The sequence below is a fragment of the Cinclus cinclus genome, chromosome 3, assembly GCF_963662255.1.
Source record: "Cinclus cinclus chromosome 3, bCinCin1.1, whole genome shotgun sequence".
Taxonomy (NCBI): Eukaryota; Metazoa; Chordata; class Aves; order Passeriformes; family Cinclidae; genus Cinclus; species Cinclus cinclus.
The window spans coordinates 85,281,473-85,296,583 of NC_085048.1; the positions used below are offsets into that span (position 1 = coordinate 85,281,473).

At 41.6% G+C, this 15,111-nt stretch overlaps 1 protein-coding gene across 2 annotated transcripts in view; it reads right to left on the bottom strand.

The window, feature by feature from the left end:
• The window catches only part of TTC7A (tetratricopeptide repeat domain 7A), a 166,179-nt gene that overhangs the window by 112,489 nt on the left and 38,579 nt on the right, over positions 1–15,111 (bottom strand). For both annotated transcript variants that reach the window (XM_062490355.1, XM_062490354.1), the window contains exons 9-10: positions 10,094–10,231; positions 9,633–9,716 (exon numbers count right to left, since the gene is read on the bottom strand). In XM_062490355.1, coding sequence (XP_062346339.1) covers positions 9,633–9,716; positions 10,094–10,231 — 222 coding nt within the window. The remainder of the gene's footprint in view (positions 1–9,632; positions 9,717–10,093; positions 10,232–15,111) is intronic.

A 15,111-nucleotide genomic window follows, 5' to 3' on the forward strand; every position in this document is an offset into this window, starting at 1 on the left:
GCAAAGTCAAACAATCTGCTATTCCCATGAGGTCTTGGGCATCTCCTCCTGACCCCAGGGGCTCTCTCTGCTGGAACTCTGACCCACGCAGGGTCTGGTGGCTGCTGCAATCCCCTGCAGCAACACCACAACTTCACATTCCCATTGTCCATCAGCACTTCCCATTTCTTGCTGCTGAATTCAAAAGCTTGATTAGGAATTTGCTTGGAAGTGAGCCTGGAAAAATGGAAAACAAGACGTACACTGGCCATGCCCACGCTAAGGCAAAGAGGGATTTCATAACCAATGCAGCAGGGAGCAAATCCTCCTGCTTGAAAAGCTTGGGTACCTGCCTTGTGGTCTGAACGAGAGCAGCAGCACACCCTATATTCCTCAGGTTGCTCCCACTTATGGAGAGCATCAGGCATGATCAGTAAAAGCAAGGAAACATTTGCTAATTTAAAATTCAAAATGCACAATTTGTCTAAAGCCAGAAGGAAGCTTGTCTCAGACCAAGGATGGAAATCAATGAACTTTTTCCTAGAGTTTAAACCATTACTCCATCCCTCTCAGAAATAAAAGATGAATAATTCAACCCTGAGGTACAGGAACAAACACACTGCTCTGCTCTGTTGTCATGAGTTGATTAGCATCCTTCAGAATGAACGTCCTTGGCACCCATTTGTTCAGAACAAGTGGCGTCTCAGGTTTTAGTGGCATCTTATTCCTCTGTCTCACAAAATGCACTGAAAGCAGCTGGTATTTCCAGCAGCATGATGGATGTGTTGGAAATCCAAGCATAACCCCACAAGGGAACCTAGGCTGGATATCACCTTCTTGCCCTCCTACCCATATTCCAGCCACACAGGTGTTTCCAGAAAATAAACAAACGTGACAGCAGGACAACATGCACCATGACAGGCAGTGTATCTGCAGCTGAACCCCTGTCACCTCACCACACAAAAGTGAACTGCAAAGGCCAGATATGCAAAAGGCCATACACTGTCCACAGCCAACACTTGCAAAAACACAAGCTCAAGCCAGTGGTCATTTCTCAGCTCCCCACCAGCACTGCAACTTCAGGGAAAGTAGGAGGCACCTGGGAGCTGGTGGCAGCTCTCCTGTGGGTCAGCACAGCCAGCACTAGCACAAAGCAAAGCAATGACAGGCCTGACCTAATTTGGGCCACAGCTGTAGGACCCACACCAGAAGAGAAGTGACACAACCCATTCCTTGCCAGTTCCTCTTGAACTCTGCTCCCTCCCTGTCTGCAGGACAAACCAATGCCACAGTCTCCAGCACCCTCAAGCCACAGAGCCCTTGCCATGTCTGTCCTGTCCCAAGCCTGTTCAGGAGGCCACTGCAAAGAAGTGACTACTGAATGCTGCACAGGAGAAGGTCCCACCATGTGCCTACACCCAAACACCTCAGGTGTCTGGTCACTTTATTACATATGCACTCGAGAGCTTCCGAACACGCATTTACAGAGCAAGAGGCAGTTTCTGCACTGCTCCTAAAACATTTACAAAGTTATGTCATTTTAAAGAAGTTTATAAAATTTGCAACTAAACATATGGAGCAGAAGTGGTTTTAAGAAACAGGGTGACATGAAGCCTTTCTCCCCAGTTTCATTTTAAAAATTCAAGAGGTATTATATAATTTCACCTTGAAAAATTTACTCAGCAGATATTTTATACAGATGATGAAAACATTAGTCAAGGAATGACAGGAGAAATATTATCCCACTCCCACAGTGACCTTACTTAGGGGAGACTGGCATGACATGCAATATCAAGGTTTCTTACAGATACTAAGTACAGACATTAACAGCCAGGAAAAAAATATGAAGCACTCATAATTGAATACAGATATCATTGGTTTGTAAAAATATTTAATATGAAACAGTGCTTGTGCAACATTGAAATAATCTGGTAATTAAAATGTACACATTCTTTCACTTAGTGGGGGTGGACCAGGCAGCCAAATGCATTGTTTGTGAGATTCACTGCATGGCAATAATAACTTCATTTACCGGTGAAGCATGCTTTGAGAAGAGCAGAAACTGAATTCCAAGTGAGTACATGCTTCCCACTTATGACTCAGCTTTGGAGGGGCTCACTAAAATATAGTAATTCAAGCCAGGATTTATAATGTTTCTACTTAACTTGTTAATTGCTGGATTACAATGACTGCACTAGAATCAGTTTCCAAGGACTCCAGAAAACTAGGTCTCATTTGGCCTCTCATCTACAGAAAGGAAGCTGTTGGGGAAGGAGAAGGATGGAAAGGATATCTTTCCCTATATAATGATGGCAGCCATGGTTTTGAATCCTATAAGGGAGTAAAATGCAAATAAAAACAACTATCCAAACACAGAACACAACTCCCACTCCCCATTTACTAATTCAATAACAAAGCATGGAAGCATACTCCTCAAAGATGCTTGCACATGAGCAGAAGAGAACCAAGAACATCCTATAGTTAATTTTCTTCCTTTCCTAAATGGCTTGAGAGAATTTGCCATCAGTTATGGCAAACCCATAGATGCTGCCCAAATCCTGTTTTTTCTAGGTTACACCAACACAATTTCCATTCTTTCCCCTCCTTTACTCTCTCACCATACCAAAGCAACCAAAGGAAGTTAGAGAGCCATTTCATATTTAGAAGTTAAAGAAAACACAGATATAAGTAAAAGTAAGTATAATTTCCAGACAGAAAATCATGCCTGATAGACTTTGATGTGCCATGAACAGTTGCTCTTCTCTTGCACAGGTTCCAAAAGACTCCCTAGTTTTTTTGCTTCTTTGGTACTTTTCAGCCAGAAGGAAAAACGTTCCTCAAGATGGTGGGTTGGTAGACAGCTTCATTCCCAATTTACCTGGGAGTTCAGCACACAAATCAATTTCCACAACTAGTGCTGCTATATATTTCTTGCATGATCCTGTCTAAAAACTTCATTTTTTTCAAAGGGATTGCGGGGAAGTGGAGGAAATCTTTCATCCCAATGCAAGAATTATTATTCCCTGTGTCCTGGGATTCACAGTCATTTATATATAAACGACCTTGAACTGACATAGAAAGATGTCAGAATGAGCAAGCAACTGAGAACTCGGGAATCAGTAGTTTTGCTGTTAGCTTTCCACTGATTTTAGAGATTTCTGTGAACCTCAGCATGAACATCATTCCCCTAAGACATTTACTTCTCTTAACACAGGAGCTGATTCTCTCCCTTTTCTTTTACCTTGTGTTTATAAAATTAGAGCACTGCAGTTAAGCAGCTTCAAATACTCCCTCTTAAAAGCACTTCTTATATTCTAAGATCTACAAGCACACATTTGTACTTGCTAATGCGACAAACACCTCACATCACACTTTCTGTCAAGAAAAGAGAGTTAAGCCTGAAGGCAATTATATTGCCCACCTAGGTATTCTGCTCAACAGTCAGGCATCTTAGGAAATTTCCATTTTTTGTACTATCTACAGCACACAGGCAAACTCCCTTCTAATCTTTCCTTTGCACCAAAGGAAACCAAACTATTGAATATCCCCAAGATAGCTGACCTTTGTAACAGGATCTTTAACCAATGAATGTTCAATATTTTTACTCTCATTCCCCAGCAATGCTATTTAAGGAGCCATCCGAGGCCTCTGCTGCTTCCAAGGTTCCTGCCTGCAATACAAAGAGAAATGTACTTTTTTTTTTAATACCAGTTGCCTAGTAACTAGCCTAAGCTTTTGCAAGGATACCAACAGAAGGAACAGCCTAAATCATAAAATTTGTCTGCTGTTGCTGCAGAATTATGTATTAAATATATTTTTAACTTTGCTTCTAACCTTCTGGAAAGCTGTATGTTGGCAATACAGGCATGGCTGAGTCAAACTTGAAGCTCCTTGAAGCACTTAGAGACATCTGCTTTTGCTGCACTGTTTAAATAAGGGGAAGGATTCGTTTTTTTGGGTGCAGCACAGATAGGAGCAGCTCAGACATTAGCTTGTCATTATTTGGCTATGACCAAATTATTATTTTGCTAAGGGCTCCAAAATCAGAGTTCATGTCTGTGTAAGACTGGTTTCAAAACCTTAAAAATGCTGCCAGCACAAGCTTTGGGCAAGACTGTGGTATCTCCAACTGCTGAGCAGCCAAAGGGAACACAGTGACACTGCAAGACCAGCTCTGGGAAGAGCTGCAGCTTAGTGCCTCAGAAACACTACTGAATGACAGATGCCAAGAAGGATTCGATTCCTTCCCTTTGTATAACACCAGACACCTCCTGAAGCATTACACGATTAAGAAAATCCTTCAGGTAGACATGCGTTATTTTTTTTTCCCGTTACCTTGAAGAGGTAATGGGTAATAATGGGTAAGAGCAGAAAGGAGCATTTTGTGTAGTTGAAAGCAGCTTTATCTGCCTCGTTTTGCAAGGTATCATGCTTGGAGCTTACATTGCCTATTTCCAGGCCTATCCATCTGTATGGCAATGCTGACCATTGCTCCTGTGGTGTCCCCAGTATGGGCTACAGGGGACTGGGGAGGGTCAGCGGCTGCTGACTGAAGTCACACAATTGCCATCTTCAAGGCAAGCACTGAGATGGTCATGCTCTGCAGGGCTGGAGAGCTTTGTGGCAGGCATCACAAGAACATAAAACCACCATCAGCAATCGCAGTACAAGGCCTGCTGAGTACAGCCCTTGCCTCCAGGTACCTGCTTCCAGCTCCACTGAGCTCTCACAGAGGCTTTTCCCCACAGACCGTTCAGCTGTTCCTGAGCTCCTCCTTTACTCACTCTTGAGGCACTTCAGTTCCTCAGTACACAGCTAAGGGGTGAAAGCACACTATCCTCTCCCAGCAGATACTCCAGCCTTCCTTCAGCTGGCCCAAGGTTATATTGCTACTCACCGCTCCTCTCAAGAAATACATATCCTAAAGTTCTTCACTTGCTAACCAAGTTGTGTTGTGGGTTTTTTCCAGGCAGAGACACTGAACATGACTGTGAAAATGTTTCCACGCATTATTGCATGCACTAGCAACAATAAACATCCATTGTACTTTAAGACTCATGAGAGCTGAATGGCTCAACTAGGGCACCCAGCACTTTTGAACTACGCAGATTGGGTATTCACAGAATATTTTCACATCTATCATTGAAGAATCCCTCCCTTGATACCCTTAGGAAAATGGCAAATCAGTGTCACTAAACACAAATCTTGTCTCCTTGTGTGGTAGGCAGAAGACAGGCACCAATGTTGCTTCATGTTGTCCAAGGCATGAATTTTAACACTCACAATGCAGATGTAGAAGATTGTCTTAAGTACCATACCTTTAAGCAAGGGCCTACTCACGATGGACTTCTTAGTCTCTACTCCCAGGGAGCTCCAGTGACACTTTGGGACACCCAGGCTAGGTCCTATGTGAGGATAGTAGGTGTGGAAGGGGACAGAAATCTGAAAAGGGAACATGTAACTGATCCAACTGGTCCAAGGCCAAGGAAATGCTTGTGAGTGCACAAGGACCCTATTACACATCCCTTGTGCTTGTAATACATCATCTAGACACTATGATACATCTGCCTCCAACTTCAGAAATGTCGGTAGAGCTACCCCAGTCTGCAGGAGAGCTGTGTGCTGGGAATCTCCACGACCTCCAGGCAAAACTGTTCAGCTGGAAAGCAGCAGCAGAGAATTAATCTACCCCAAGCAGCTGCCTCTCTTCACTGCTGCAAAGACTACAAAGTCTTTTCCACTCTGTAAAAGAGAGTTTGGTCCTTCCTTTCCCCATGTTGCTCAATACTGGTCACTTTTTCAAAACCTTGAGATGAGCAGATCCAACTGTCTGCACTGGCTTTACTTTGGCAGCAGGACAGTGGCTCATCTCACTGCCTGAGGACTCTGCCAGATGGCATCTGGCTATCACACCACTCGCCACTCAGACTCCAGCCTGTCCACGCACGGCAGCACAGGCAGGGAGCTGTGATGCCCACTCAGCCTCTAGCTGATATTACCACATAGCCAACGTTACTACCAGCAGAAGCAACTTAAAGCATCTGTGAAAAATTCAGCGTTCAGCTGAACATGAACAGGGCTGCTGCATTAGAATGATTTAAATGTCTTTGGCCTATTCAAAACTGCACTTGGTGACACAGGACATCTCCCACCACATCTTAGCCACTGTCTAGGTTTTCCCAGCATTTCCTTCCCTTCCCATCTAAATTTTCCAACAAAAATATTTCAAATGAAATTTTATCATTTAGCTATACATGCCTCCCTTGTTCAGTGAACATACAGCTCAATATAAAAGGCATTCCTAAAAACTGGTTAAAAAACAACCAGACCACATAATCTTTCTCATTATGCAAGTTGCTGAGAAACATAGGAAAGTGAAATTGCTGTCACTCCATTATTTCCACCACTTAAGTGGATAAAAGACAGACAGGAAGGTTATGCTTCCTTGAGTTTTTTCATTCACTGTTTTAGGAAGCCCCAAGGCCTGTAGGAACTCGCTGAAGTGATGTGCTTATTTTTGTTACGACACATGCTTTTCAGAATAATATGTAAACTTAAGCCTACATGTGGTAATGAGCCAAGGTGGCTGGCTTAATATGTAGACTGATCACTTGTAAAAAATGACAATCACCATTTGGCAATCTTTTGGCAGGCAGAAGAATAAACTGTATTGAAATTTTACTTGATTGACTTAATCTGAACATACAAATTAAACATACCTCTAGTCAAATTCAGTGTGGAATAGAGGGCAATACAGGTTTTTATGGCACTTTTAAGAAGGTCAGAGTTGAAAATCCTAAAAACATGTTTAAAAAAAAAGAGAAACCAAAGTTTCCAGCATTTACAGGTTGATAAAACTGTTCCTGTCATGCCCAGGATTTATGAGAGCAATTTGCTGTACTGCTTAACAAGTAATGCTGCAGGATGTGAGGTTTCATTACCAAGAAATGAGATCATGAATTGGCTGTGACTGCGACAGGTGAAAATAGATCTTCACCTATATAAGCTCAAGTGTACTCTGCATTCTGCAGTCTAGACTGACCACACTGTTTTTGCATCAATTCTTTCTGCTATGCTGGAGCACTTGGTTTTAAATGAACTCTGTCCTACTATCAAGCTGCAAAGCAATATAAAAATGTATGCCACATCTCCCATTAGCAAGATGACGCATTGCGGTGTATATGACAGGAATCCTCAGGGAATACTTTGGGATTAGAAGTAAAATACTGCACAGATGGGATTGTTGGGTAAGGGAATTCCCTCTGACCCATATAGGGCTCAGAACATTTAGAGCTGTTACATCAATAGGCAAGATCAGGATATTTTACCTTGTAAATATTTAAAGTACAGGCAGAAAGACATGATGTACTTGAAAATCTGAAAAGATAGGACAGCTACAGAGATAAAAAAACCAAAAAGGAGCAACATAAATGTCTAAATACCAAATATTCTGTAACATGTAGGGAAGGTGAAGAGGTATGCAAACACAGAATGGACAGGAATGGAATTGCCATGCAAGTTGTAAGAAGCTGAAGATCAGGCCCCACTTCTCCATGCTTACCTAAGACTGAAGCACAGTTATCCTCTGCATACACTCACTCTCAAACATCAGCAGTTAAAAATATTCATTTGCTCTCTAGCAGATTACTAGAGCTACAGCATTGTCTGCTGTTGAGAACGAGGTTACACAATCTGTAATGCCAATAAAGCTCCCAGGCAAACCCCATGTTCATGGAAAGATTCTGTGCCTTTCTATGATGGCCTGTGTATCATTGTTGTCCCCAGTACCAAGGAATAAGGCACCTGAAGGATTTTCAAAGACACAGAGGGCAAGACTATGCTAACTCCAGCAGAATTCCATGGTGAACTGGACATGACACGTAAGCCCCCACTTGACCTATGTCAATGCAACACCACAACATTAACACCATGGCACCAAGCTCATTGTTTATGTATTCCACCAGTAGCTTCAGGTTTCCTTATACATGATTGAGTCTAACCATTTGTTTCCAAGCTTGGAATTGGATTGTTAAATGCTTGCACTGAACTTCTGTAGCAATCTGTGAGGCTCCTTCTGCCTAAAGACCTCTGCTCAGCTCCCCAATCTACTAATATGCATTGCCAAAGCTTTAGTATCTCATAAATCAACCAGATCTATTATATTTAAAAGGAGACAATGATGAAGTCCCAGAACAGAGTCAGAGTTTGCAAGGTCCCACAGCAGACACCCCTGGTGCCTCATAGAGGGGCCACTACAGATTTGCCTAGGGTGCTCCACAGATTCCCAATGATTTAGGCTCCACACAATCTCCACAGGACACTCTGTTTCCAGTGTTCTACCAGCCTTACTTTTTTTCCTCTTAATAAGAAACATGAACTTGTGTTGTTGCAATTAGATGCCATCACCTCTTGTCCTAACCAGGACAGACAAGATTAATCCCTCCTCTGAAGAGCTCTCCAAGACTTTCTTCTCTTAGATTTTTTCCTCCCCTTTAAAGTGAAAAAAATCATTTCAGTTTTTCCATAGTACTGCTTACTATACCCTTAGTCACATCTGATGCTGTTTATTAGACTTTCTCTCATTATTCTACCATTTTTTGAAGTAGAATGCTTAACAACAGTCTTCCAAGATAGCACTTTGCCTATGCTCATAGAAGTAAATGAATGCCTTCAGACATCTTCCAACCTTTGCAGCCACTTATACCTCATAAAACAATTTCTTTGAAGAAGCATAGATTCATCTCTTATTTTCATGCCAAGGCCACTGTTTCTGGCTCAGCTTCCAACCATAAAAAGCCAGTAGTAGTTGGAATTTGGGACATGACTGCCAGTTGGTGGTCTCCACTCAGTCCATGTGAATTCCTGGACACTCCACGGGCACAGAATACAGGACCATGTTAAGTGGTCTACTATTACACAGCATCAACTTGCTCATATCTCGCAAACATGTAGGCGGGGACTCCAGAATGAACTGGCTAAATTTTGTACCATCTACATTTCCTAAAGGAAGCCCACTCTTTTAAGACTAATAAAGAAAAGCTTCTGTCACCTCTGCTACTTTTCAAAACCACGTTTCAGCCACCTCAGTGGTTTACTGATGACTTTCATAAATACCACACTAATTTTAAAAAAACACTTATGCTGTAACACATGACCATGCCAACATTCACATTGTTTTTCTAGAGCATATTTTGCATCAAGCACTTCAAAAATATTAAAACTTACAAGTTCTCTACAAAAAAAAAAAACTACATTTCCTTTAACAGACAGACAAACCACAGCCTAAGTCAACTGCACAGAGACACAGAGTGAACTGATGGCAGTTTTAGACATCAGCTCTTTCTTATACTAAGCCCATTTATGTTGAACCTGCAGACAATGGACAGCTGTATAATGCTTTTCAACCCACAGCTATGCACAAAATCCATTTTTTCTCCCTGGTAACGGGAAAAAAACTACTACACAGAAAGAACAGTACTCAATACCAAACACACACCCCTCATCACAAAGTGCAATCAGAGACTGAAAGGAGAGCACTGTCCTTTCACATACCTGCCTGATGGTACAACACACATGACATTCAAGCAAGTAACCCAGATCCACTCTTTCAGAGGAATATGTGCCCCTTCTGAGCCCTTTGGTTTGAACCTTACCTTTCCACAAGCTACCATGGACAGGGCAAGCTGGTACCAGAGGTGAAATTCATCAAATGCAAACTTCATGGCTCTCTCCAAGCACTGAGAAAGAAATGCCAAAAGAAATATCAGTCCTTCTTTTCCTCCCTACACCTTTTGTCAAGACTGCTGCTTGGGTCAGGAAACAATCTGCTGTGGCCCTGGAGACCCAGGTGATTTTTTTTTTTTTTTTAATAACACCATTTACACTTCTCAGCTAATGGGACTTGCTAGCATACATCATCACTTCAAAAGGCAGCCAACTTTGTTCAAGTGCCTACATATAAATTACGTTAACGTCCCAAGCATTTCTGTGTGCATTTCTGGCCCTTGCAGCCATAGCTCTGTAGCTGTTTCTACAAATTGCTAAGTAGCACACTCCATTTTCATCTTCCCCAACAAGCCACGGTGTTTGGAGGGGCAGAGGCCAAGGGAGGTACCTCAGACAGCATCACATACTGCCCTCTTCTGCCCAGAGTGATGCTGAGGAGGTCGTAGACAGCAGAAGCATCCCGGAGGCTGACAGCTCGGTCATCCTGCTGCTCTGGGGCTCGGCTGATCACTGCGTCCCGGTTCGCCTGCGCACACACAAGTGAGACATCAGAAACCAGGAGAGCAAAACACAACCGACTCCTCCATAGGAAGCTACACCCACCACTCACAACATTTTGTTTAAAAACATCTCAAAGTTGCTTTTTTTTCCTTTTAAAAGTTTATCCCAACATAAGGAAGGTGTTTCCACAGAGGTGTTTTGTACTCACACTAAGCAAACTCAAGAAGACAGCTGTATCTACAGGAAGGAACTGATACACATATCTCATCTGGATTTGTGTCACAGAATTAGAGCATTATGAAACAGACCTACCAGATCCCATTTCCTCAATAATTAGAAATTCAAGGACATCCTTAAACGATCTTCCTTATTTTCTCAATAATTAGAAATTCAAGGCCATCCTTGAAGCATCTTCCTTATTACTTCAATTGCCTGCAACTGTGGTAACCACTTCCAAGGTTGATAATTCATCTTCCGTGTCTATGCTAGATTTCTTCACAACAGCATCCTTTTTTGTTGTTCTTTTTTGCTACTCACCTTGTATTTTTTGATTTGAGCAGGTTGCCTAAGTAATCAGATTTGCCTGTCATTAGCTTAAAGTAATTAAAGGTTTGGGCAATGCAATACCAATTTTAAAAAAAGAATATATAAAATATATTTTAATTTTGCTGATCTATCAGTACATTTCTGAGCTCAGACCAAGAAGAAACATTACTTTTGACACAAAATGGATCAGTTCAGCAATTTCCAAGGATGTCCCAAAATACCACATGCCACAGACTCAAGATTTACCTCAAAATCCCAGCCCTTTGTGCTTTCTGAGCACAAAGAGTGAGATTACAATTCCAAAGTAAACAGAAAAGCCCTTCTGATTTCCAAACACAGAGTCACCCAGACTGCCCAGCCTCTGGGAGAGGCAGTGCTGGATTCCAGTGAGCCTGAGCACCACCTGATAGCAGACACACTGCCCTGGGCTCCTCAGCTGAAAGGGGTGCAACACCAGACACTCAGGTCTAGACATCTAAAAGATCAGAAAAATTAAGAAAATTGACAGCAATTTCACCTTGAGCAAAGGCAAACAAAATGTTCCCTCCTTGAAACAGGAAGGTTATGAGATCTATTTTACAATACAACTATAATCTTACATCTATTTCTTTCTAATTGTGGGGAGATTTTTTTTTTCCGTAAAAAGGTTAAACATGGGAATTAAGCATAATAAAAATTGCCAGAATATACAGCCCTTAAAGCCCACGCGTATTTCATTGTGATTAAGCTGCAGCTGTTTCATCATGATTTTATCTGTGCAATGTCCCAGTTCAAAGCACTCTTCATCACAGCCTCCAGCCGAGACTGCAAACACAATTACTGACAACTAACACAATCTCAACCAAGAGCTAAATGGTGACTGCAGTTAAAGGCAAGCTGACAGATCAGACCCAGTCCAGTGTTTGCACAAATAAACTTACACCAGCTCCTGCAGCCACAAAGGTATTTTTTTTCATGCTACTGCAAAAGACGCAATTCATGATCAAAAAAAAATACTTTAGAACAACAGAATGCATGACAGAATAAAACCAACTTTAAAAATTCTCAGTACATTTAGTATTTAAAAATAAGAGTACAGAGGCATAGCTTATCTGCCTTTATTAGCAGAAATAAAAAATAATAAAAAAAACAAATACATGTTTAAGCTCTGCTTGGGTTTTACACTAGACTGCCCCTTTAAAAGGAGAAAAACAGTTCAATAAACCCATATACTGTATGATCCTTACTGCCAAGTGAATCCTCACACATATATAGGACAGCATTAGCAGTTTTTTCTGCACTGGTTACATTGTTATGACAATTGTTTATAGCAAACAGCTACTGAGATAGCACCCCCATGCTCTGTAATCTCATCAACAACCTCCCATTACAGTCACCTATAACCAGATGCTTTCTTGAGTACCATCAAGTACCAATCAAAACTCATGACTGTCCATCACATTTTGCCACAGATACTGGTATTAGAATGAAGAACACACCCCAATCTCGCAAAAGCAGGAATATAGGGCATACCAGAAGGATGCAATATTCTAAAATTGCAGACATGTCGAACATACATATGTGTATATCATACTTTAACCAAGCAGACAGCAGTTAAATGCAACATATGCACAGGCACAATGAATATTCTTTCTAAGAAGGTCATAAACCTGCTGATTGTTCAAGCTTTCAAATCTCAAAGCCACAGGTCTTTGCCATCTATCACTCTCTATGCTTCCATGCATAAGAACTGCCACCAGCAAATTCATTGTTACTTCTATCTCAACAATTTCAATAGTGAACCTGTTCTCAATCACTAATTCCAGCTGCTCTAAAAAAATAAATCAAGACCCCACATTATAGTAGAGACATAAAAATCCCACAAACCCCAATACCAAAAGGCATAATCCTCATGAAAAACTGACTGAACAGTAGCAAGAATATGGATTGTGACTAGGACAATAAGGTAAATCACCATCCTAAGTAAGGCTCAAGGTACTACGGCAGTGTACATACAGAGGTCAGAGAAGGGAATGTGAGTCATTATTTCCTGAACCCCACTCAGGGAACTGGCATGTGTCTGTGGCTTGCCTCTCACAGAAGGCAGGCTACTGTGGGATGGGGAATTTTACCTAGTGAAATGTATGTCGAAAGACACTTCATTTTGCATTTGAGAATGCAAAAATTCTAAGCTATTAACACAAACATTTTTTTATTTCAATACCTGTGTTTCTGTTGTTTCAGACCACTGATTTTCCTGAACACAACTAGAAAAAGGTTATTTGTACAACACTGCTCTCAAGAAGTCTATCCATAACATAAGCAGCAACTTCAATTTGTCCTACTGCATTATTTCCTCCCCCTTCACTATTAGCAGCAGTAAAACACAGCTACAACACCCCCACCATGACTATTCCCTTTAAGCTGTTCCCATTGTCACACAGGCATGCCTCACAGCACACAAGCAGGATGGAGACAGATAGTAAGTCAGACCAAGAGAAGCTCTGTCCAAGGCTGTTTTGTGGGATGGAGAAGGTCACCAGTGATACCAACACAAGCTTCACCACTGGGAATTAGCATAACTTGCATTATAAAGGCAAAAATACACAGTCAACGCTCCCTTTTTCTTTAAAGTATTCCAAGGTAAGTGAGCAACCCAGAGATGCATCACCACTTGCATATTTTGGGAGGCATTAGGCACAACTAGCTGTGCATGTAAGTGGCTCAGACATGACACCAATCCTGTCTGGGGAGACTGGACACATTTTGTAGTCAGCCCAGATCTAGGACATTGAGCACCTTCAGCCCCCCTTCCCACAGCCCAGTGACAGCCCATCTGGAGGCCACACATGCCCAAGAAGCTCTAACCCAGCCTTTTGCCATTGTGGTATCACTGAACCTGACAGGGCACAGAACCTGGGGTCAGCAAGGCTTTTCAGTCTGGCTCCAAAGGGAACAGCTTTGCCTTTCCGAGCACCTGCAATGGTGGGCTACACACAGCGTGGACCTTCCTATCCACACACACAATACACTTACCTGCAAACTAGATAAGCCCCCTATTCACAGAGGACTTGCTGTACATCAGTAATGCTTATTTATGGCTTGTTTATTTCAGGAAGAAAGGAAAAGAGCCACAGCAAATCCAAACAGCCATTACTTCAGCAGTTATTACACACAGTTACGCTGCAGAAAATTAAATTTTACCACAGTACAAAGATGTGCTTCTTAATAAAACGTCAAGCAATCACATGAATTACAATAGAATATATTCCATGTAGCAGCCCCTTCCCACAGCAATTAGCTATGAAGTATCCTTTAATTGCTCACTTTGAAACATGGCTTCCCCTGCTTTTTTCCAAAGAAGAAAAAGAAAGCAATTAAAATCTTTAATGAGTGCCTGCTGCCTGCCCCCTAATTCATGGCCATTCAAATGTTCAACTTGTGTCTTTTCATAATAGAAGTAATTGCCAGATCCACTGCAACCCATCTATACAGAACAGCAGCATGTTTTACACAGTGTACTGTAATAATGTAATTGGTGTGATTTAATACTACCATTAAGAGAGAAAAACAAATGCTGTGTGTGTAAGATTGACAACAGGCCTTTGAAATCATGCAATTGATGCCTTTTCTGCTAAGAGCTGGGAAATATTTAAGCCCATATCCCTTGGGTCTCCCTTCTGGCTGTTTCACCTGTACTGCCAACAAAATAAATTAATTCTTCACAATGACATTTAAATGCAAGAGGCTACAGACTTTTTGCCTAAGTTATTGATCATCTCTACACAGCACCTGAAGGTTCCCCTCACTAACATTCAGGGATATTAATATTCAGAAAATACTCAGGGTTGACTGCACAGCTGCTGTGAAAATGGCATGTGGGTAATACGGGGAGGATAAACCATGCCTCAGGAACTTACAAAACTCCTCTGAGAGATACTACAACTCATTCCACTTCAGACCAAAAGCACAGCAAATGAAAACTGATCCCCTTGTGAACTACATGGCATGTGTCTCATTCCGGTAAGCAACAGACTACAAGTTACTGGTGTCCAATTCAGATGTCAATTCATCAAAACAGCCCATTATAATTCCTATTAAATATGACCACATACATATGGTCTTACATGTTTCAGGCACATTCTAACACGCTGTACTGTAGCAGAACTAGTTCTGGAAACATCACTGAAAGCAAGACAGACATATTCCCCATCCAAAACATCCAAACAACCCTACACAACAGAAAGACAGAGAAGCAGAAAGTAAGCAAGTTTGTTTATGGATATTATCTTGGGTAACAAAGTCACTCATTTGCTAACAGTTATCTGGATTTAGAAAGCTATTTTCCCAGAATTTACATCCTCCTTGAAAGTTTGGGAA